General features: G+C 47.4%; 1 protein-coding gene across 1 annotated transcript; it reads right to left on the bottom strand.

Moving 5' to 3' along the window:
- On the bottom strand, positions 1–23,218 carry LOC146159963 (G1/S-specific cyclin-D2-like). The gene is made up of 6 exons (XM_083383402.1): positions 22,675–23,218; positions 21,968–22,105; positions 21,778–21,855; positions 19,572–19,734; positions 13,647–13,792; positions 1–3,097 (listed from the first exon to the last, which is right to left on the bottom strand). The coding sequence occupies exons 1-6, from the start codon at positions 22,876–22,878 to the stop codon at positions 2,870–2,872; spliced, it is 957 nt and encodes a 318-aa protein (XP_083239528.1). The 5' UTR covers positions 22,879–23,218; the 3' UTR covers positions 1–2,869.
- Between the last annotated feature and the right edge of the window lie 547 nt (positions 23,219–23,765).

Here is a 23,765-nt window from a genome sequence, read left to right on the forward strand (position 1 = left end):
TTGCGTCATATGTTACATATGATTGTGACGGGCGACTGTCGATTGTTGACCGTTTTAAAGCAATTGTGATGGGCTTTGCGAGAGAGATCAATTACTTTAGGTGTTTCGAAATGCAGGGGCCGATGTAAGGCGGGTTATTTACAAAGTGGGGGCGAAAAGCGGTTTGGGATGAGGGGGCGTTTTTTGTTCCGATTTTTTCGAGCACGACACAAGTAAAACGCTAACGACACATTTGTACATTTTCTACAGCGCAACGCGTAATAAACACGAAAATTTTGAATACGCGATGCGAACCGAACAGAGAAAATAAAAAAGCTTGATTTTATAAACAGATTGTTACACAAAAAGATTGTATGATGTTGGCAAAATTGTAAAATCGGAGAATTTTTCAAAACTTTATTTAAATCAGAAATGTTACAGAGTACAGAGGAAACAGTCACGGTCTTAATTATATTTCTCTCTGGGGTCAAACGGATTCGGTCGATTCCAAAGGCCATTTCACTTCTTAAAAATCAAACAAAAAGGCGGAGTTCGAAATGCGAAAAGACGATCACGAAGAGAAAAAAACAATGAGAGACGTTGACATGCATTGGCATTTTGGCTTTTCAACAGTAAATATATAGATAAATGGGTAGCAGCGTTTCGACTGAGGGGAGGCGCACAACATAATATTATAATAATAATAATCGTTCTGTAAAAACCTTGCTAACAGTTCGTAAATATATTATTGTCATTTACATAAAGGGGGCGTAAATGGGGGCGGGCACAGCAGGCAGAAGAAGCAGCAGCAGCATTTCGACGAGGCGATAGTAGAAGCGCATGTAGAACAAGTTATAAAAACACGACATCCTAGCAACGGCGGCGACTCTGGCAAAAGCAATCCTCCGCGGATTTGAAAACGACTCCCTCTGTGGGATTCTTCCGCACTAGGCAAACAAAAGGACCGAGGCGAACGCATCCGCATCGAAAAGCACAAACACGCACACACTCACGCGTACGTACGTACGAACTTATATACACATACACAAAACGCCCGCGTGCGTATAGCTGCGTGTTCGACAAGGCAAATACGTGTCCAAGGCGGCGGCCGCAGCATTTTACTGAGGCACTCTCCAAGGAACCTTTAAAACGTAAAATCTCGCTATGCTTTTGTTGTGTCGGCGAAATCTCGTCGAACCGCGAAAGTTCTGATATTTTGAACCTGCCCCCATAAATCGAAGGTGAGATAAGCGAATGGGTAAAATCGACGCACTAAGAGAAAATTAGGTTTAAAAACAGTCGACACGTGTGTTAAGACGACGGCAGCGGCAGCTTAATTTGGTGTTTATAAGGTTAATGCACCTATATATATATATTCTGTTGAGTTGAGGAAGTTAAGGCGGCGCTCAGTTTACGAGTCAAATAATTTCAAAAGAAACAATAAACACGACTTGGGTGAAAGAAGACCGAACAATTGTACGCATCAGCGAACACGCGATCGACGCGTGTCATCGATACTATATTTTATTCTTCTACTGACATAAAAAATATTGTTCTCGTTAGTTTTGGGGTTAGTCGTTAGAAAGCGAAAAAAATGCGACGTAACTTAAAGGTGATGTTAGGGGTTAGAATTGCACGTGAGTTATGCCAATTCATTAGCAGCCAGTATTAGTCCGTGCGAAAACTGGCACGTAACAACACAAAAAACAACGACAATAATAATCATAATAAAACGATAGGTCAGTCGCTTGAAAGATAAAAACTTTCCAAAAATATATTTGTCGGTTCCTAGCACAAGGACGTGATTCTGGCACCTTCCGAAACGCGGCTCAAAATAAAGTCGGCTGAACCTCGTTTGAAAACACGAACGTTACAAGCGGAAAAGTTTGTAGTGAATTGGTGTAATGGCAGCGGGTGTTTATGGCAGTCATACTGGTCAAAAGTTTTGGCAGCACTTGAAAAAAACAAACAGAAGGCAGCGTTTTGAGCGGAACAGGACAAAATACGTGTGCGTCTGTGTAGCTGTGAAGTATGTATCGAAAAAACGTCAAAGGCACGAAACACACAAAGGCCGATCAGTGTGAAAGAAATATAAGGCGGTTGTTGGCAGTGGCTTTCCGGCAGTTTGTTTTTTTGTTATTCTGGCAGTGTTTGTGTGGGTTAAGAGGGGCACGACGAGCGGCGAGCGGACGAAAAAGAACAACACGCACGAGACACCAGCAGCAAAGACAGAAGGATCATCCCGCGACACTTTCAACGTAAAAACTTAAAAGTTGGTCGAACACGGTTTGGCACTCGAGCCCGTTTGCAAAGAAGCAAACGAACGAACAACAACAGTAGACAGAGTAGAGTTATATTTTTTTTCTGTAGAAAGGCGAAGTAGAAAGCGGGCTACGAATTTAAAAAGGCTAAAAAAGGGTGTTCGAAGAAAATAAAACTAAAACATCCGGGTGTTTCCTTGGAAATGCGACGCGCGTGTAAAAATAGGTTGTTGCTCGAGCACCCGCGGCAAACTCAGAAGGGTGATTTACTAAAAACAACCCACAAGAAAAATGTTTGGCTTGGAGCTTCGCCATTTTCTCATCCGTTTAGCCGCAAGGTAGCGCGAGAGATCAGTTGCCGAGCGACACTGGCGGATCGCGGGCGACACCTCGCGGATAATGGAAAGATGAGCTCAGATGTTCGTCTCTATTGCGTCTTTTCGTTGGTTTTTCATTAAACACGGCAGAAGATGTATAATCCGACAATTGAAGAGAGGGTTAAAGGCAATAAAAACAGTGCAGGGAGCAGTAGTGGTGGCGGACCGGGAATCAGAGCGGAATTTTTTTTCGGCGTGCATCGGCTTTATCAGCGCGTGCGGAAAAGCGGCGAGACATCGGTTGGGGGTGAATCAGTAGACCATATCGACGTCGGTGGGGGTGTTGTCGACCTCTCTTCCGTCGCTACCGGCGGCGGACAGCAGCTCGGCGTCGTGTGCTGTCAGTTCCCCACCCACCACCCCACAATCCTGGGCCCCGTCGGCATGCTCAGTGCGCTTGCTGTTTGGGTGGTGGGAGCCGTTAAGCAGACTTGACCGTATTGCGCCCTCGACCTGTTCCAAGCACTGGCGAAGGATGTCCTGAAACGGAACACAAAACCTGGTTAGTCGGGTTATATACGTCGAAAAGATTTAGTTATTTTATGCTTGAGTTTTAAAAGTACAGCAGATAACTATCAACATAAGAGTCCAGTTAGATTCAAGTAGGTACACCTGAATAGCCTCAGGTCGTGATAATTAAGAATATGGTAAACAATTACCAAAGGTTCGGCTGAAGATCTGAACATTATCAATATCGCAAACATTAACCTTAATGCCACAATATTCTTAAATGTCGCCTTTATTGTTTTTTAACTCAGTATTTAAACTGTGCTTCAAATTTATGATTAAAAAGGTTTAGTTTTACAATTTGGGAAGAATTGAAATTGGCTATTAGTTTGTTATATTCTACCATAAAGGCAAAATTGTAAAAAAAATGATATAAAGTTAGTATCGCTGTTATGGCCCTATTCTACACGAAACAGTTCGACTTCTGGCCAATTCGAAGACGTGTTTTGTGGGCGTTTGTTTTTCTTTGGGTTTTTTACCGACTTTTTTCCGAAAGCCGCGCGCGGCGTTTCCCAGAACTGACGAAGGACTAAACGCGCACCTACAGTGTGTACGGATCTCGTTGGGCGTTTTAGTAAAGTAGAGTGTTATCCATCTACAACAAGTGTAGGGGCCACACGTCTCCACGCTAAACCTTTATTTTTTTTAAAAGGTTTGAAGTCGTGCAACGCTTAAAAAGTCGGCGACTTTGTGTTGCGAAAAGCTAGGTATTTCAGCTCGGTTTGTTTTGGGAGAAAAATACCGACGGCCGTCGACAAAGAAAAGTGAACTCGGGCAAACCAGAAGAGGGGGCACAGCACACAAACGCATACGATCGGCCCCCGCTAAAGCCACAAAATGTCAGCTTTGTGTGGATTCCGAGCGTGAAATGGGGTTTACACAAGGCCAGGAATAAATCGAAAGCGTTGAAAGCTGTCGACGCTAAGATATGCGGCGGCACCGCCCTCGACAAAAATATTCGTTTAGTAAAAAAAGCTAAATTTGCAGATCGACAAGCAACAACTTGGTGCGCGGGCGGTCCTATAGATTCCAAATAGCAAGCATACATAAGGCCATTTCTGCGAATAGCGGCAAAGAAAGAGTCGTCGTATTTTTGTCAATAGTTATGTAAAAAAAAAACTGGACATACTAACGGTAGAATTAATAAGCTAAGTTTTTAGAATAATTGGTGTATAGGCGAAGTTAGATTGTCTCAATCTGTAAGGGTATTCCTGCCAAATTCGAATTGCGACCAAACAAATAAAACAATCGAGTTGAAACGCCCTCAACATAAATTGGCGTGGAAAAAATAGCAATGGTCGCAGAAAGGCTAAACACGTTTGTTGATGACTTTCGGTTTGCGGAAACCTAGAATGTATTTCCGCAAACGCGGAAAAAAACGGCAGTCGTTAATTACTACCCAGAAAATAAAACAATATTCCCGAGCAAATAGAAAAGCGTACAACGATTACGAGAAAATGCCCTTTTTCGTTTTCTCACACAAAGGCCGATGGCTTCAAAACAATGTGGCGTTGCATTGAAACCAGCTACACACTCAGGCAGCTGGTGGGTGGCGCGCGTAAAGCCATTGCGCTCCAAAACGACACGTCAGCTGACGGATGGCGCGAAAAATGCATCCTTCCTTGCGGCTGACAGGATCGACTTGCATTAAACCGCGCATTGTTTGCAAACAAGTGCCGTGCCTGTCCGCGTTTTGGCGCGAACGGCTGCAAATTGTCGATGCGCGAGGGTGCCGCTGTTTCACTGTGACAGTGCTTTTTAACCTTTAAAACTGGGGGTTCTTAAACTTTTTAAACCACGAAACCCTTAACATTTTTAGCTAGGCGAGAAGTTAAAAAAATGACGTCATAAATTGACGCCACAATTCAAATAGACTTTAGAAATCTGCTGATTTCGGTCCAAAAAAAGTGAAATAGAGTCTAAGAACAGTCAGTGCAAAACCATTTTCCTTTTTATTAAACTTTTTTTATTTAAAAAATGAATTATTTCTTAAATAAACACTAATATTTCATTTCGGCCTTCACGGACCCCCAAGGGGTTCATGGACCCGTTTAAGAATCCCTGCTTTAAAAGAAGCATTCGCGCGAAATTTTTTATTTTTTTTTTTTTTTTTTTTTACGCACGAAACAAGCACAGTATGCAACCTTTAGGTTTTCCCTATTTGTAAAAAAAATTAAGGGTTGTTGTATTAAAACCGTGAGCCTACAATTTTTTTCATCCGAACAAGTGCGTACCATCCAACGGGTTGAAATGTTCTGCACTGTGAAAGGTTACACTCGCAGGGCTGTAGCGTTTTGCTTTGTCAATATTAGGGCGCGTTTAATGCAACGGAGAAATAAAAGCAATGTCACTGTCTCTCACTTTGAGAAGTCGCTGATTTTAGTTAGGTCAGCAAATTGAAACGGAAACCAAATGACGACTGAAATTCACTACTTTTCGTTCACTTTCTTAACCCATTTAAAACTTCCGTATTGTCGTTGAAGGGTGATCCAAAATAAATACCAGGGTTTCTTAACTTAGTGAGAGTTGACACATTAATAGGCTAGTATATTCGATTGACAACTGGGTTTATTAACATATTTAAAGTTTTACGTTGCTGTAAACCGCTCATCTCTGTATTTGGGCAAGAAGCTTTTACGATTGGGCTTCGTTTACCTACTTGGAAGCACAAAACGCTAATTATTCGTCGAACAAACAGCGCAGAGCAAACGTCGACACTTTATCGACGAAAAAAAAGTGCTTCATCGTTTAGGCGGCGAGCAAATTCTGAAAGCGCTAACACAAAAGACCGTATACAACGTCCGGAATTTTAAGACCGGGCCCGCTTTGTTTAGCAGCTTTCAAGGCATTGTTTAGGGCCCGCGAGAGCGAATTCCCTCGGCGCTTTCTTCCCTGCAAGGCCCGGCCCCGTTCTAAACCGCGCTCCCCGGGCAGCAGCGAAGAGACAAAAACGGCGCGGCAAAAGTAAGAGCGCGCGGAAACGCTTTTCGCCCGACATTCTCACCGTCAAGTTTAGCCGCAGCCTCGCAGGCATGTGGGCGAGCGAAGGTGGAAGTTGACACAATGCCTCCCGCGCTTACCTCGCCGAGAGAGGCGATCGTCGAAGGCAAACAGCGATTTTATACGTGTTCGATGACAGGAAAAATGCTGCGTGTCAACACATGAAAGACAAGCGAGCGTGATCGCGACGGAAGGGGAGGAGGAGATCTCACGAAATCATACAAACGGGGCGATTTGGTGAAGCGCAGTACATCTATTCTCTACATATCCACGGTTTGTCACCGACCCCCAAAATGTAAAAATCGTCGTTTTTAAGCGATAAATGCTGTCCTACTTGTAAAATAGAATTCACATAAAAGCTGCAGTTTTTACAACATATTTAAGAATTCCGTTTTCGTCAACGTGCAGACAAATTCTATTTCAAAAAGTCAAATAAGTTTTAACAAGCAAACTACGGAAGCAATTTCACACATTTATGCCAATCAACTGCAAAGGTGTATTTATGCAGTGGCAGCAGTAGCCCTAGCAGCAACCACAGTAGCCAGCAAACGAGCGAGCGAGAGCGCATGGCAACTTGGGTCGACACAGCACTTTGGCGATATAAAGCACAGCACTCGATACGAGTGCTTCCTCTCGGGCGTGTGTGTTCAAAGGGGTCGCGTTTGTTCGCCGGCCGCCACTCGACGTGCCTGGGCCGCTCTTCACGCCGAGCGCTCGGCATGCCTGTGGCTTGGAGAGGCGGACGGGCGGCTTGCACATGCGCGGCACGAACGGCGATTAGTGTCGCGACGCGGCGAGCGGGACGTGTTCTGTGGCTGCTGCTGCTGGCCTCAGCTGGGGCAAGTTTGAAGCTGTCAGGAGCGTCGGCTGAGCACCTCGCCATCGTGATTGATATTCGCCCTCGTCGCGCCGTTTGATGTTGAGGACCGCGTATGCGCGCGCCAACATTCCGCAATTAGTCGTCCTGGGGCAAGACTTTTACTCCCCACCTCGTGTGACACTGAAATCGCCGCGAGAAATGTCCGAGCGCCACTCGACCGGCCGCCGACAGATGACGACTTAATCCGAACTGTTTCGAGCGCTTCACGCGCAGTTGACCGATCGGCGTTGCTGGTGGCAGTGGCCGGTCTTAAGTTCGTGCGCTAAACGCTGACGGTTTAACACGCCGTAACGGACCTCCGCTGTTGCGCTGCTAAGAATACAAGGGCGGCATAAGACAATAAATAAGACGGGAGCGAGCGAGCGGGTTCCCACGGCCCTCGGGGCGGCTCGAGACATCAAAAGTAGAGTTCATCGCGATTTTTATGCCGTCCATCGCGCGAGACATTGGCCTTTTCTCCGTGGCGGAGACGGAGACGGCCTATTAGAGGCGACACGCCGAGCCGCTCTGCAAGGGAGACGACCTTGACGCGGGCCCGGGCGCTTTGAAGATGCGACTAGGCCGGATCCCAGCTGCCATAAATTGAGATCGAATTCGCGCGCGTTTAAAGACGAGGCAGCAGCGACAACTACGGCGCATTTTCGGGTACGCTACGCTGCGGGCCAGGCCACGGCGCCGACAGGCCTTGCGCCGTTTTGCTTTTCGGGACGCGGCGATTTCGCGGCCGGTCGGACAGCTGCCACCGACGTTGTACCGCTTTTTTCTCTCTCTCTGGAGCGAAGACGACGAGATTAACGCGATATAATACGGTCGTAAAAAAATACCGCGCGCTGCGAAAACAATGGACGGACAACCGGAGGCTCCGGCTGCCGGTATATGCCAACTGTACAGACGACAGTGCTTTGACATCTCCGGCGTTTGAACTGTCAATTTCAGCCTTCCACCGACGGCACACAGGATACGCCGCAGCAAGCGACTTTACCGCGAAAGGATCTCGCACAACGCATAATCCAACCTGTACTTAATCGGACGCATTAGATTTCCACGAGTAGGTGCCGTGCCGGATCGTTACATCATCGCAAAACAGACAACCGCAACAAGCAAAAAGTAAGCGGAACAGAAAAGCAACGCCGCTGCCGCCGCCGAGGAATGTTCGGCGGAATAACTTTCCCACGCCGGCAACAGCAACAAGCGTCGGGGTCGGCCGGCATTCCACGGGCCTTTTCACTCCCAACAGGTTGTGGAAATGAGTAGCTAGGCAACTGCCTGTGCTGCCTCGTCGAGATTGGCACGAGCTAATGGCCCGCGCCCTTCAGCAGACCAGAATGGCCTACATACATGGCCGCTTTAATGCAGTCGGCCTTCTTTTTTGTCTCGATTTTCTAACGTGCAGTTTACGGTTTTTTTTTTCGTAATTTTCCGTAAATTGTTTTTATTTCTGTTGGCGGTTAGTTTACATCACATATAATTAAATAAAGGTTTACTTTGAGGAAAACATTATTGAAAGTAAAGCGCACGTCTGCCTCAAAGTAATCGGTTATCTTTGTTTGTCCAGTTGTTATTCTGATTTTGTAACCGGCTTGGAAGAGCTCATTCAGTGATTCTCAACCTTCAATAGCTTACGAAATAAATAGATCTTCGGTCCCCCGACTGGAAATTTCGTTTGGAGTGTTTTACTGAAATATCACCATAAATGAAACAGGAATAAATTTAAAACATGTAGGAAAATGTCATCTCATATAATTGTCTCTAATCGTACACAAATAGTTGTATCAAGAAGCTTACCAATTAAGCAAAAATCAGATTCTTAAAAATTCTCAAATACCTATTGGCACCCTTGAGCATCAGCAATGGCACGCCAGGGCGCTGTGGCATCCCAGTTTAGAACCACTGGGCTAATGCAACAAGTAAACCGTGCGATTAACGGACAATCGCAAAAGTTCACTTGCCACGTCTCAGCGCATAGCAGCGGCAAAAACAACCTACAGTCCGCCCCCGCTTTTTCCGCGTGTGGGCCCCGGCTCACCCTTCGTGACTTTCTAACCGTAAAGCGTTAACCCGTCGGGGGTAGGCAAGCGGGGTCTTGCATGACCGCGCGCCATCCTGTTGTGATTGGTCGGCCTCGAAAAGGGTCCGATGTTAAACCAAACAAGCGAATCGAGCCCGAAAAGCCGTTGATTGCATGCTGGTATAAAAATAGGCCACCGGTGATTATTACCTGTATGGAAGGCCGAATTGCGCGTTTAACATGGCAAAGCATAGGGATGCTGCAAGGCGTCAGGTTACGCAAGCAAGCGGCCCATATCTGGCTTGTTTTAGGCACCGCTGTCTAAACAGGCCGGCCCTGGTCGACTGCAGGTGCGTAGGATTTGTCAAGAAGCCCGTCTCGGTTCCCACGAGAAAATGAACTTGAGGAATCCCGAGCTAAGGGGCGCCGTAGCGCGCACTTATTTCCAACGGAGGCGATTATTAAGGTATTTGCACGATTAGTGAGATCACAGAACTGGGGACAGGGTTGGGGTTTTCTTTTATCTTCGGAGTCTTGTTGATGCCGTCAAAAATAAACAGTATATTGAGACGAAAGAGGTTGCTGTTTAGTATGAAAGGCTAAAACAATCATCTTTTGTAATCTTGTGAAACTTATCTTTTGTAATCTCGTAAAAAAATCACAAACGTTCGACGATTTACTTTCGGATTGGGTGCAGGCCGGTTCACGATGACCTCATACCGTCGAATATCCGCTTCGGCTTCGGTTAGACGCGGTGAGAGTGGCTTTCGCGTGTGCGCCGATCGCCGCTCGACCGGCGCAAATGGCGGCACGCGATTGGTCGAGACGCGATGACGTAGCCGCTTGCGCACGTCGGGCCGAAAAAGAAGTGCCTGGCTTCTCGCCCACGCACTCTGTTATTAGGTGTCGCCGGAATGCGAAACGGACAGCCCTCAACTTACCCGGCACCTGACTGAATCGAAGCGAAAAGCCAGCAGAAAAATATCACTGCACACATTCTCGCCCGATTTTTCGCCCATCGTCGTTCAAGCGATTTCGCCAGTGTGCGTGTGTTTTTTCGGCTTTTCCCCCCCGGTTTGGTACACGCTGAAATCGACGCCGCAAAAATGGCGGCGTAATTGCGGATCGACGCTTTTCGGTCATTACGTCATTGGAATGGCGCTCTGCTCTTCAGCCTTCTCACTCTTGCTCGAGAGAGAGATAGGAAAGAGCCAGAGCGGTCGGCTGACGGCTTTCGCGACCGCGCCGCTTGGATTGAATGGGCCGGGCAACGCTTTATGCCTTTTGTACCGGTCGGTCCGTCGCAGGCCCCCCGATTGTTGCGGCAAGAAAATTCCGCGACGTAATTGCGAGAGTTTTTGAAAGCGAAGGATTACTGTAAGCAGCTAATGGAGGGCACCGGCCCGGTTCCCAAGCCGGCATAAAGCGCAATACGTTTACCCCGTGTGTCAATTGGACAATGCCATGCGCCGCAACGCCGGCTCTGTAGGCCGCATAAGTGAGCCTCGGGTAACGACGGGGTTTATTTTTTAACGACGTGAAATGATGACACAATATTCGTTGTTGTAAAGCGAATTCCTGAAGATTATCTCAAAGAGACCAACACCCAACAACCTTCAGCTGGCCTAAGTTTCTTTACTGTTTACACTGGATTAAACGCGACGAGCTTGACATTTTAAGTGCCACATTTGCACCTAAGTTAAAGTATATGGAGAGGTAAAAAAGCAGACCAATCTTAGCAAGGATTAATTAAAACATTCAAAGCCATATTTAAAAATGGGCATAACTTTTAGAGCTGGTTAATTGCAACGGCTTGACTTCGCAAGCAAACCGGAAAGTTGTCCAGATTTATTTAGCTTCTAAGTGAATACACGCCTGGCTTTGTGGGTGTATGAATGACGAAATAACGGCAAGAATGCAGATTAGAGCTCGCGAGACGAACTGCAGTTGGTGGCGCATAGCTCGACATTTTATGCCAAATTTTATCGCTTTTACGATTCCGGACCTCCGCACGTCGATTTTTTCGCCCAAAGAGCGTTGAGGAGAATTTTGCGCCGGCAAAAAAAGGGAAGACTGTGTTTGTTGATAACTAACACGGCAAAGAGTTTGCCGAACGGCCGGCGCCAATATTTGCCGAAGCCGGGCGAGAAACGAGCGCGCCGGCAAAAGATTAATTCATCTCCCTTTCTTCGCCGTTCCAGTGAAAGGCGGGTGCGTTCTGCTGTTTGCCTCAATATAACGCGAATTCCTGGACCTTTAGAGGAGCAATAACTCGGGCCGCGTTTGAAGGTCTAGCCGCGGGTGGGAGGTTAGGTGGGCCGGGCGTGTATGCAGAGGGTGGGCGGGTGCCGGTGACATTACCACCTGCCGTCGCTGCCAACTGTCAAATAGATTTCGCGCTCGCCAACACGAAGTTTTCCCGTTCAATCCACACTGATTCGCAGCAGCGCTCTTGTTTCGGCCAATTTCGGTCGCTCCCACATCCGATGCTGCCTCAATTTTTGGTCACGTGGAGGCGGTCGTGCGCGACAGAGCTACGTCACGCCGCTGTGCGTATGATTATGTGTAATAGAGGCGAACCTGGAGAGCAAAAACCCGTAACGACCCGGCAGGGGTAAAAAACGGCCCACGCAAAACCTACAGAGAAATGTTTTTTAGCGTGTAAGAAAAATGGGCGCTCCATCGATTTGGTACGTAGAATGTAAAAAAAAAACGATCTACAAATAATAAATGCAATATTACTTGATCAAACACACCCTAACCGAAATAATGTGCGTTGCGGTATGCTGTATTTGTAGACCGTCTTTTTTTTGAGTTACTTTTAGGTACCAAATAGAAAGACCCCGAAAAATGGCTGAGCTAAATAGCTAAGGCGTTTAACAAGGAAACAACAAAGGCGCTAGATCTAAGGGCAGAGCGGCGATCGGTATCAACGCCCGCGCATAGCCGCGCTCCGCATTTCTAATTCGATACTGTGAATTGCGCGACCTTAACCACGAGTGCACGAGGCAAAAACGCCGGGAATGTTAAAGACCTCGGTGGAGAGGAAAGATTGCGAATCGACGAGACGACCGCCCAAGGCTGCTGGTGTTGTGGGCGGCGGCGCGTTGTTCGGTAAGTCGACTGGATCTTTCTTTGCTTTTCTTGGTAAATCGAGCGGGCGATTTACCTTTGTCGAACCCTAATTGACAGCCTGCATAAGCTAGGTCCCCGGATCAGGGTCGAATCCGGGATTTGCGCCCAGGGTAAACACTTGGTCCAAGTTAATAAATTCCTCTCGCGCGCAAACTTTAACCGGGCGCCGCGCGGCATGTCGCGTTCAGTTTGCTGAAGATAACTCTTCGCCGACGTTTAATGGCGTCCCCTGACCGCACCGACAGCCTAATTAGCATACAACGATCACGCTGGAAAAATGAAGGCTGTGAGCCATTTGTTTTGTGGTGCGCCCCTTCCCTCCTGTTTGTTGCCTTTTTTTATATAAGTAAAATGACTGTGGTAGTCGCTATGGTGTTTTAGTGCTGAGCGAACAGGGCTCCTTTGAAGCGTCGCGTCGCGTGACCGTACAACTGCCAAGACGGAAGGAAACGCGCCCTTGGGATTCGTCATATAATGCGGTAAAAAAGAAGGAAAACGCGGGAGCGACTCGCTCGGGTGTAAATTGTTTTAGGACGGTTGAGATCGCGGTGACCTGATGTGACCCGAACGCCACACGATCTCTGTTCAAACAAGGCGCGATATATTTCAGGCCAATGCACCACAGGGCCCAGGGTAAGCGACCTATTTTCCCTTTTTCTGTGTAAGATGCAGCCTTTGATACCATGTGGGGAGCGCCTATTGATTGATCTGACCTATTTACCGCATTTGCGCTCGAGCGCTCTGCTTCTTTCGTCGCGACGACGACGACATGTCTATTTTTTTCTTTGTGTGCACTTTTCAACTCTTCTGCGCGCTCGGGCCGTTAAGTTAAGTGTGGGCGTGGGTCAATACGCCGCTTAAAGCTGTTTATCGCAGCAAAAGTAAAAACGCGACATATAGGCAATAGCGAAGCAATTGTCGCCGGCCAAAGCCTTTCACCGGCCTCAATTAAATCGGATGTTGGCGCGCGACAAACGGGAAAGGTGTCCCGCGGCAAAGTCGGACTCGTTTCATCCCCTCGTCCGTCAAAAGAAAAGCGACGAAACTTGATCGTGTCGCTAAACCGTCTAAATGAGGCCTCGATCGCCAGAAGTCCAATCCCGTTTTTTAAAAGCGCGCGACGAACAAAAGGCCAAATCGGCGTAATTGTGAAAAGTGCTTGGCCGCGCTAATTGCGTGGCGCGTTTAAAGAAGACATTCGATACGACTTGGTTGGCGAGCGCTCCCCATCCAATCACCGTTCTTCAAACTCCGACAAAGCGTCAAAAGCCTTTGTCGGGACCTGGGGGGTTAGGCCTCAACAACACACTCGACGAGGGCGCGGAAAAAAATTCCGTCGGACTCCTCTGATGGCGCTCTGAGAGCTTAGCAAACACGCAGCACAGTTTGGGTAAAAGTAAAGGGGCACACACAACAGGTCTTATGTGCGACGCGTCGTGTGTAAACTTGCGCACGCCAAAAACGACCAACGTAGAACTCTCAGCAACCAGCCGACTTACCGAGTCCACGTGGATGACGTCTTGGAGCTTTTCCAGGAGCCGATGACGCGAGAGCGGAAGGCCGGAAGTGACGTGCAGGCCGGAAATCGCCGCTCCCACGCTGCCAGCAGCGATCATCGACGGGGTGTAGACGGAGAACTTGTGATCTGCGAAGAAAAGGGCCCAATTACGCCAAAGAAAAGAAAACATATTCACTAAACCAGTGTTTGGCAACTTTTTTAGGCTTGCGGCACTCTACAGAAATTATAAATAGTTCGCGGCACCCTTTCTCGCATTTTTGCTGAGTGGTTAACTGTAACAATACAATAAACGAGATTAATACAGCACACTAACAAGGTTGAAAAAAAAATTTGGCACTTTATCGTACACAAAAAAGTTGCATCAAGAAGCTTACCAATAGTGCAAAAATTGGAATCCCTAAAGAATTTGAAATATCTCTCGGCACGCTGGAGCATCAAAAATGGCACCTAGAGTGCCGCAGCACCCCGGTTGAGAATCACTGCACTAAATGTTCAGGAGCGCAGCTTTGCAAGTCACATTCCTGCACAAGCCTTGCTCGATTTGAAAGCAGTACTTTTGCATATTACACATGATTGGGAAGCATAAAAACACTGAAGATTCCACATCGCCAAATTAACAAGGCTCAGAACCGCGCGACTAGAGAGAATACATTGAGAGTGCCTTTTATCACGAGACACCAAGACGACCTCAAAGCGGCTTTTAAGGGACCACGCCACTTCCTCTACGCCAGATTTTGACCTCTTTGCAATGCCGACATACCGCCAGCATAAAACTGGAAAATTAAATAGCAATATTTTTAGGAGTTTAGTATGGCGCTATAGACTAAGCTTTCACGATTTGAGAACCTTTTTTTCGAAATGTTAAATTGCGGTGTTGAGCGGTGATTCGTGACTAAAAGGCAATCGGTGTTTTTTGGACTCTGTCATACGAATCGAAAACGGTAAGCTTGTTAGTGGCGAACACTGTGCTATACGTAACAGGTTGTTAACATAATATGGCGTCAGATACTTGCTAGCGACCAGACGCCCATCGTATTTTACGAGTAAACTGTTATGGTGGGTTTAATGGCGACTGTGCGGCCAGTGTGCCAACCCCGATCCAGTTATTTGAACTGCATACGTTCAATAGAGGGTTGGCAAAGTTCGTAACCCCGGATAATAACAATCGAGACCTCCCAGAAAAAGGCGACAGAAACAGCAGCAGCAGCCCTTCCTGGGCGCACTTTTAGAGAAAATAAACACGCGCAGATATAGCGCGGAATGTGGTGCCACGGCGTCCGTGCGCCGACGTTGGCCTTCCGCTTTGCACCCGGCGCTCAAAGGGCCCGGGCTCCTATCGCAACCAGATCACCAGCCGAGTGTTTGGCATTCGCTGAAGCTATTCGCGTCATGCGACCCAGGCCCGGGCTAATGTGGAAAACCTTGGCCCAAAAAAAAGACACAACGACGACGACGACGATTATTAGCTGCCGGGCGCGCTAAAGGTGACGCAACTAAAAAGCACACGCCGCCGGCTAACTGAGCGCTAGCAGTCATCACAATGGCACTTTGACGGGCGGAGCCAAGTATGCGAACAATTTATTTGGCGCCTTTGCCGATGGAGAGCAGCGTATATTTTTGAGGCAGGTGCCACTTGCTCGCGATAACGACCTCGTAATATTCCAACGCATGTCGGTCAAAGATAAAAACCTGAAAAATAGTGGATACAATGGTGACTGGCATCAATAAAATGTCGACGGTGCTGGGATCAAAACGCAGCCAAATGCTGTTAACAGTAAACTTGGAGCATTTTATTCCTGGTATTTTTGCGGCGAACTCGAACAAAGTTCGACGTTTGCTGCTAATGTTCCCGCTACCCACTCAGGTACATAAGAATGTGCACACCATAGGCGCCCACGCAGTTTACCAGCAGAGATTTGGCTTGCACGGCGAGCGGAAAAGGCCGTTTCGTCGGTAATTTAGATAGGATTTGGCAAAACAAACATGAGCGGTACCGCACAGGGCGGAGCGTCGCAAAAATGGCAACAACAGACCCGGCCTTTACTCGGGCGTCCACTTTTCACACAAACAGAAAAGCGACGTGCGATGACAGGCGGAGGGGTTCGCTTTTCCTAGATGGACGCTGTCTTAAAAACGACAATCACCTCGAATCTTTCAAGCGACGACCGAACGCCGAATTTTTTACTGCAAACTGCTGAAAAGACGCGTGTATATTTATCGTGTAGCAAGCGTGGCGTTCATGGAAGTGCTCCGCGCGACCGCACAGCCGACCCGACACAGTGTTGAACTCTCGCGCGTCTATAGAGAGTCTCTGCAATCTGGAGGGATTGCGTTGATCCGCGATAAAGGCGCACAAGGCGAAAGATCAAGTACGGATAGCGGATAGCACCGCCACCATAGACAACAATCCGCCGCGGCTGACATTTTAGCGCCGCGCGATTTGACAAGCGTCCAGGTAAAGGGCGCCCGGGCGATCTTAAGCCCGGGCGATTTCGGGCAGCGTTACATAATGGGGAGCTTTGCGCGAGATGTTTGACAGCTAAAACGGCAGGGACGCGTCAAACCCACGCACAGCTCGCTGGAGGACAACAAAAGACGTGCACACGCCCACCTTTGCATGGAACGCGCGCATGGGCGCGTTGAGCAAGAGGGCAATCTGAGCGTTGAGCAAGAGGGCAATTTGCGCTGCTCCAATACTCTATAAAGGCACCAAATGACGTGCCACCTTTGGATGGGACGCGCGCATTGGTGATCCTGATACAGCAAGAGGACAGCAATTTGCGATGCTCCAAACTCTATAAAGAAAAAATGATGTGCCACCTTTGAATGGAACGCGCGCAAAGGCGACCCTGATACAGGCGTTGAGCAAGGGGGCAATTTGCGCTGCTCCAGACTCTTTAAAGGCACCAAATGACGCCACCTTTGGACAGGACGCGCGCATTGGCGATCGTGATACAGCAAGAGGACAGCGATTTGCGCTTCTCCAGACGCGACAATAAAGAGTGATCTACCGTTTGGGAAGTAGCGGTCGGGCTCTTCCAGTCTACCGATCACCACCGGTCGACGAAAGTAATCGAAACGGTTTCGGATTACGTCGCTGTCGCTATGCTTCTTCCGCTTCGGTCGCCGCGAAGCCGTGGACAAATTGACAGGCGACGGATGCGTCGACGGAGCGTGATGCGACGCGTCCGTTTCGTCACGGGACGCCGGCGGAGCGCGACAAACATCGGCGAGGTTGACAGAACGCCAAAAGGCCCTAATCGGTGCAAGCTATGTGGCGCGTATAGGAAGCGAGTCGCTGTGTTTCAGCCAGTTTACATGGACGGCTCGGCGTGGGGTTTATTTTATTTCATAATCTTAAAAACACAGAGAGCATTTAGAAAGGCAAATAAAATCAGTAGACAGTTAGGTTTAAGCAAAACTTTAGACCTAGCCATATAGAGCCTTTGCCTTGTCGATTTAAGCTACTACGACTCAAATTTAGGCCAGATAGAGGGGACCAATAAATAAGAGACCACACTATGGAAGTTTAAATCACTTGTGTCTTTGCATGAGTAAACTACAACGAGCTTCATCGAGCTCTTAAACGCGGCATTATAATCTAAACATCAGTCGAGAGAGGAAAATACGATCCCTGGGCAAAATCTAACACGGAGTTTGTTTGTGTTAGACTGCGTGTGAAGAACAACCAACTGAAACTGCAGACCGAAACCTTAATGCACGGGAGAGACGCCGCCTATGATTTTTTGATGATGGGCGATGGAAATTCCGAAAGCACGGCTTCTGGCAGGGCGCTGCACAGAAAAAGAAAGAGAGGCCTTCCACAGCACAGCAGAACACTGCAGCGCGCTGCACATGGGCGTGTGCGTCATGGAAATCCAGGAAAGCACGAGCCACTTTGATGGGGATCGAATTTCAGCGCGCCACGGAATTGTTCCAGTCTCAACATATGCGATGTTGAGCGCCTATAATATGATTAGATCCAGAGTCGGTGAAAAGCGCAAGACAGGATGTTCCACCATCGCGACTTCCTACCTCACTTCACACAATTTCAACCGAAACGTAAATAGGACTTTTTGCACAAGAACTGTCACAGGGGTGTGGAAGCCGACGCGCGCAGTGGGTGGGAAGCACAGTCGCACGCAATGCACGCTAATGTCAATTCATTTCGGATATTTTCGAAGGAAGACACGTCCAATTCAACTTATATGAACACAACTCGAACGATTAGCATTGGCAGTGGAATCATCAGTGACGCATGTCGATCTAGTGTCTGATCAACGCGCATCCGTTCTTCGCACTATATATACATGCCCAAGCTGCAGACATAACAAACCTCTCACTGCAGCTTTTTTAAACTAAACACCGCAGGCTTGCAGCCTTCAACGCCTGCTTTTATATGTGCAAAAATAAATAAACCAACGAGACTGTCCACCTTTTATTTATTGAATAAAATTTAGAAGTATAGGAGTCTCACTAAACGCGAATTCTCCTTTCTCTCGTTAATTCCAACCCGTTTTAACCCACTTGGGCCCAGTTTAATTTGTTCTAGGGATTACGTAAAGTAGAACTTTTCAAGACTGTCCACAACCAAGAGTTTCAAAAAAATACCCCTCACATTTATTAATTAAAACTATCCGTCAAATGCAATAGTTCAGTCGAATAACAAAGAAAAAAAACTCAAACATAAACGTTCGAATAAAACTATTTTGTTCTACATTAAAATAAGCTCTTCAATGCATTAGAAACCTCCAAAAATCTCGTAACGAACGCATTTGGTTTGCGTTGCGCCTGGTTTGGGACCAATGACCTATCGAAACCGTTTTGTGATAGAGATCTGTGCAAGTAGCTGATCGCGGACTTTCATGCTGCTTGAGGAAACGATACTTACAGGTTTTGTGTTTTGACGAAAAAAATCGAACAAATGCCGGAAAAAATAGGGCAGAAAATTTGAAGCGATTACGCTGGGGACCTGATTCCTTCGGGCAAGTCAAAGTCTCGCCAGATGGGATTCCAGCGGCGCGGCGGCAAAAATATATTGGTAAGTCTTGTATTGTTATGTCGTGTTGGCAAACCGATCCCTTCGTGCATGCGGGCGCGGTTGCGAATTTACCGCGAAAAAAGGATATCCCGTAATACGAGACATCTATGCCAGGCCGCACGCACGCCCGCACGGCAGAGGGACCGTACGCGGCGCGGCAGAAAAGCGCCACAAACTGAAACAACGACGACGCAACAAGAACTTGCTGCCGTCCCAGATTTGGGCCCCTCGAGCGACTGTCTTTGCCCTGACCCACTTTGAAACGCGCTGTAACATGCATGAACAAGTGGCGCGCGAAACAGCGTCGAATTAAACAAAAACGACAGGGGCTAATAGGCATCACTAGAAACGGAAATTCGGGCAGCTTCGCTCGACAGAGTATCTCATTTTTAAATTGGTGTCGTTTCAATGTTTGGAGCACGACGTGTAGCTTAAAAATAAAAGTTGCCAGTTTCTGCTTACATCGTATTTTGCACATTACAATTGTGTCCGCAAAATATGAAAATAGTCCCAAATAAATTTCCGAAACGGATTGGCTGACAAAATTAATTACCTTTACAATTTACTTGGTCTTTCGTTTTAAATAAAAGCAAATATCTCTACAGCATGGGTGAAGGTTTAGGCATTATTAAGAACGCATGGATTTAGCTTCTATTTTACAAAAGCGTGTTTTTTAGGTCAATTTTTTAGTGAGAGAACACAAGTGGGAGACTACAAGTGCAACGCAAAAGCGTTTTTCCAGTACTCTGCCATTACTTACAAAACTAGGCAAGTTACTGCACAAATGTCGGTATCCGTACCAACACGCAACCAATTTACACAGTTAAGATAGCCAAAGCAGGCAAAATTATATTTTTAACTCACCGGTGCAGCAGAGGTGGATGAAGGTGTTGGCGTGTTTCCTTGCGATCATGGCGATCTCCGGACTGCTGATGTTGACGTGGTGCAGGATGTGCTCGACAAAGTCGACTGCGGTTACGGCGAGAAGGTCCCACTTCAACTTCATCAGCAGTAGAAGCTCAAAGTCCTGCGGGCGACCACAAGAAGAGGCAGTTGTCAGGAGGAGGACAACTTTGTTTTCTGCGCCGCGTCGTTTTTAACTGGTTCGCGGAACGGCCGTAAAAAAGTAAGCGCGGCGAAAACACGACGTTCGGTGTTATTAAACAAGTGTGACGCGCGGACTGTAGGGTGCAGTGCTGCTAGAAAAGCGAAAGGGTGCGCGTTTTTATCGGGGGAAACCAAAGTGCAGGCGCTTCTGCGGGCGCATTGGTTAAGTTCCGCGGATTCCAGTCATTCTCACGCACAGCAGGGGGCGGGGGCACGTTTTCTCGGCTTACCCGGCGAACCATTGTCCTGCGCCCGCCATTGCAACACTCTCAAGGTAAGGTTTCGCTTTGCAAACTTGAGGCTGGATTTAGGGGTACTCTGGGGGGCGGCGGCGAATGCCCCTATCGATCATCGTCGCCACTGGCACGATTTGTACCCAATCGGGCAACGCATGGAAGAGCTGGGCGAGCATATATGTGACACGGCGAATCGGCGGCAGGGTTTATTTTTAGCGGGATTGATGGGGCAGGGGGCTTCACAGCGAAATCATTAACGCAACACGCACTCTAATCGTTGTCGGTATTACCGAATTACCATAATAGCCCGACTCCGGTTTCTCTATCGCGCGCCCATGAACACTGAACAGAGGCGTCTGCTCGTGTTGTTCGCGCCGCGTCGGGTTTTCGACGAGAGTTGGTGCTCGACCATTATCGATCAGCGTTGCAAGATCAAAGGGCGGACGGACGAGCATCGCTGATTGTTGTCGACAATGCGACGCCGCGGCATCGCGTCGCAAAAAAAATGGCCGGCCACCACAAGGACGAAACAGGGCCAGCGAAAAAACTCGAGCCAGAAATGGGGCCAGTTTAAAAAACTGGGCTAGTGAGTGAGATCGAATCGAATAAGCCTCTTTGAAACGCTTTGTTTGAAGCGCCAGACTATTGATAAACAAGCGCCTTGTCTGGGAGAAGACAAAATCGGGTGCGCTTCATTCTCAGTCGTGCAAAGTAAAACGTGAACGCAAGTTTTCTTTGAAGCAATCTGTCAAGGCGATACAAGCAACAGAAACTTACGAAATCCGGCATTTTAACTGTTCGTAACTAACAACGTACAGCTAAAAAAACGTGTCCGCTCCAAACTTGTCGTGTTGTCGTGTTTCTCCCCCCGGGGGTTGGCGTGATGTCACTAAAGTCGGAGGCAGATGGCAGCCAGGAAATTGCAAAAGAACGACTGCGGCATATTGTCGAAGGGCGTGCAAGAAAGAAAAACTTTACAGCGCAACGCTCTTGCAGCGGGCGGCGGCATCTGCCAGACGGCGCGGTGTCGAGAGAAGGGCAAACTAATCAAACACCGGCGATGAAATCCGATCTGATAACTTCGGTGGTCTTTTAGAAGCGCGTATCCAGGCGAATGCATGCCCGTTCGCGGCGAACAGGGGGAAAACGGAAGAGAAACACGACTTTTGCGGCTGATGAAAGAGCTACAGTTGTGCGAGTCGACTGAGATCAGCGATGTGTAAAGGCGGTCGGCTGCAAGGGTTGGGGTTTTCGGGCGCTTTATGACGAACAAACGAGGCGAAATTAAGTCGGAACGCCACCGGATTACCCGCATCGTAATGGCGGAACGGCAGGATGTTAAGTATCGCGAATAGTGACGTCAAGCGTGGACCTCCCGTGCGAGCGCCCGAAACAGTTCTCCCGCGATTAGGAATGGCACGTCGGGCGATTGAAAAATATCCAGCCGTGACACGTATAAAAGCTGCACTGTGAGAGCTCCTTTCAGAACGTGTTTCGCGAGCTATTTCAGTCGGTGACGTCAAGGAAAAAAGTGCCCGAGGAATGTGTGCGCGCGCCGTTCCACAGAACCAACCAACTGCTGCTGGTAACTGGCGCGAGAAGCCTAGGCGGTTGGACTAGATTCACGCGTAATTTTGAGGGATTTCGGATAAAAAAGGGTACAGGGGTTCACTTAAATAGCTACTTAGCGTCAACGAATGTCACTTTTCACAATAGCAAGCGCTCACCAGCAATTCTTCCTGCTTAACGGAGTGATCGGTGTAAATTACCAGCTTTTCAGTCGTCAGCGGGAGGGTTTCCTTTACCTAAAAACAACAACAGGGTCTTCTATTTACATTCATGTAATGTTGGTTGCATTTAAACGTACATTTGCTCCGGCAGAAAAAACACACATAAAAATAATTAATCATAAATTACCTTTGAGGCGACAAGCATACAGGCGGAGCCTAACGATTGCAACTGGGTCCTTCTGATTGGTTGCACGCTGAGGAAGCGATCGAGGTAGTTCATCGACAAAGGAAAAACATCTTCTTCGCAACGCTGCTCTTCGCAAACCTGAGAGAATAAAAAGTTACACGCTGAAGGTTACGGCGAACTGAACAAGACAGATAGACAGAGAGTGCAGCGCCACCGCGTGACGGAAACACAGAGCACGTGTTTGGGCGACACACTGTCTGCAAGTTTTCGATCAAAACCACTAGATGTGGTTGTTATATTCAAAAGTCGTATTTTAATGAAAAGTTTATGGGATGCTGCTCTCCGCGTAAAGGCCGTTTATTTAACCATCTACGCATTACAAATAAAAGCTACTAAAAAATGGTTTAAATGCATTTTTAATTATATTAAACTTGGAAGCCGTTGTTGTATTTCGCTTATCCACTGCACTTCGAGATAACTTGCGAAACAAACCGCCGCTTAATCAGATATTTTAGATGCCAGAGCAGTGTGCAGCAGACCACAAACCGGAAACTTGGGCCAGTTACTTATTAACTGGAGCATGAGATTAATGGGACTGTCAGCTAAGCGGGGTGCTGCCAACGCTCGTCTTGTATGTGTTCTGCAAACGGAGACCAGTTTACTTTTAAACAGTTAATTTAGGAGAGATTTACGGTCCGTGGGCATACCTGCATCATCCAAGTTGCCACGATCTTTCGCATGTATGGTAGTACGTCTTCTTGCACGCAATCGAAGTACGTGGTTGCAACCAAATACCTTTCCTCGAGTTTGAGTAGATTTCCCAAGACACGGCGGTCTTCTAAAAGGGCCGGGTCTTTGCGTGCGCGAATTACGCGCTCGCCAACGCAAGTCTCTGGGCACCCTAGGCTCATGTTGCTTCTTGTTCAGTGAAAAGGGTTACAGTAGGTTGCCTTCTTGCCAAACTGCGGAATTCCTGGTGATCGGACGAGAAAACTTGCTAATGAACTGCTTCCTGGTGTAATTTGCGTAAGACGGGTTGCCCAACTTTATAATAACTTACGCGCTGCCATCACTCCCACTCGCTATTGGCGCTGGGAAAGACCAAACACAAGACAGACCGACTCCTGTCTGATTCCAAACTTGCTTGTAAATGTGTTTGACAAGGTTTGCTATGATGTCATAATCTTGATAAGAACTGGTGAAGAATGAAAGCGATGCCGATTATTATTAGTTTAGTATACAGTAGGTTTACCGGCAATCACCTGAATAAAACAAAACCACATTTTGAAACAACTCTTCTTGCGAAGTACAATTTACCAAACAAAAAATAGGTATAAAAACAAAATACATAAAGTTATGCCATGCGAAGGGAAGAAATTGGTTTCTTCAGAAAAAAGCAGACTTTTTCTCTACCACGTGGCTGTCTACAACAAAGAAATTTGCTCGTGGCACCAAAGCACCGCTATACTAGAACGGTTTAAACAATTTATGTGGAAATTTACACTTAAACATTTCCTAACTAAACTATCGACAACATAATAATAAATCTGAATAGCCTAGTACGTGTCGCGACGCATGTCAATACCGATATGTATTGTATGTCGCGCACTAATATCGCTCAAAAGCGATATAAAATATATAGCGAAACACCAAAGTATAGGTTAAGCGACTGCTGCTGATTAAGTAAAGTGACCAGAAGAACTAAACAAACCAAAAGACTAATGACCATTTAATTGTAATTGGCTGGCAAAGGATTAACAGGTAAACTTGTTTGACTGCGTGTAGCTCCAGGCTTGCG

Source organism: Ascidiella aspersa, chromosome 3 (genome assembly GCF_963924565.1).
Source record: "Ascidiella aspersa chromosome 3, kaAscAspe10.2, whole genome shotgun sequence".
NCBI classification, from domain to species: domain Eukaryota; kingdom Metazoa; phylum Chordata; class Ascidiacea; order Phlebobranchia; family Ascidiidae; genus Ascidiella; species Ascidiella aspersa.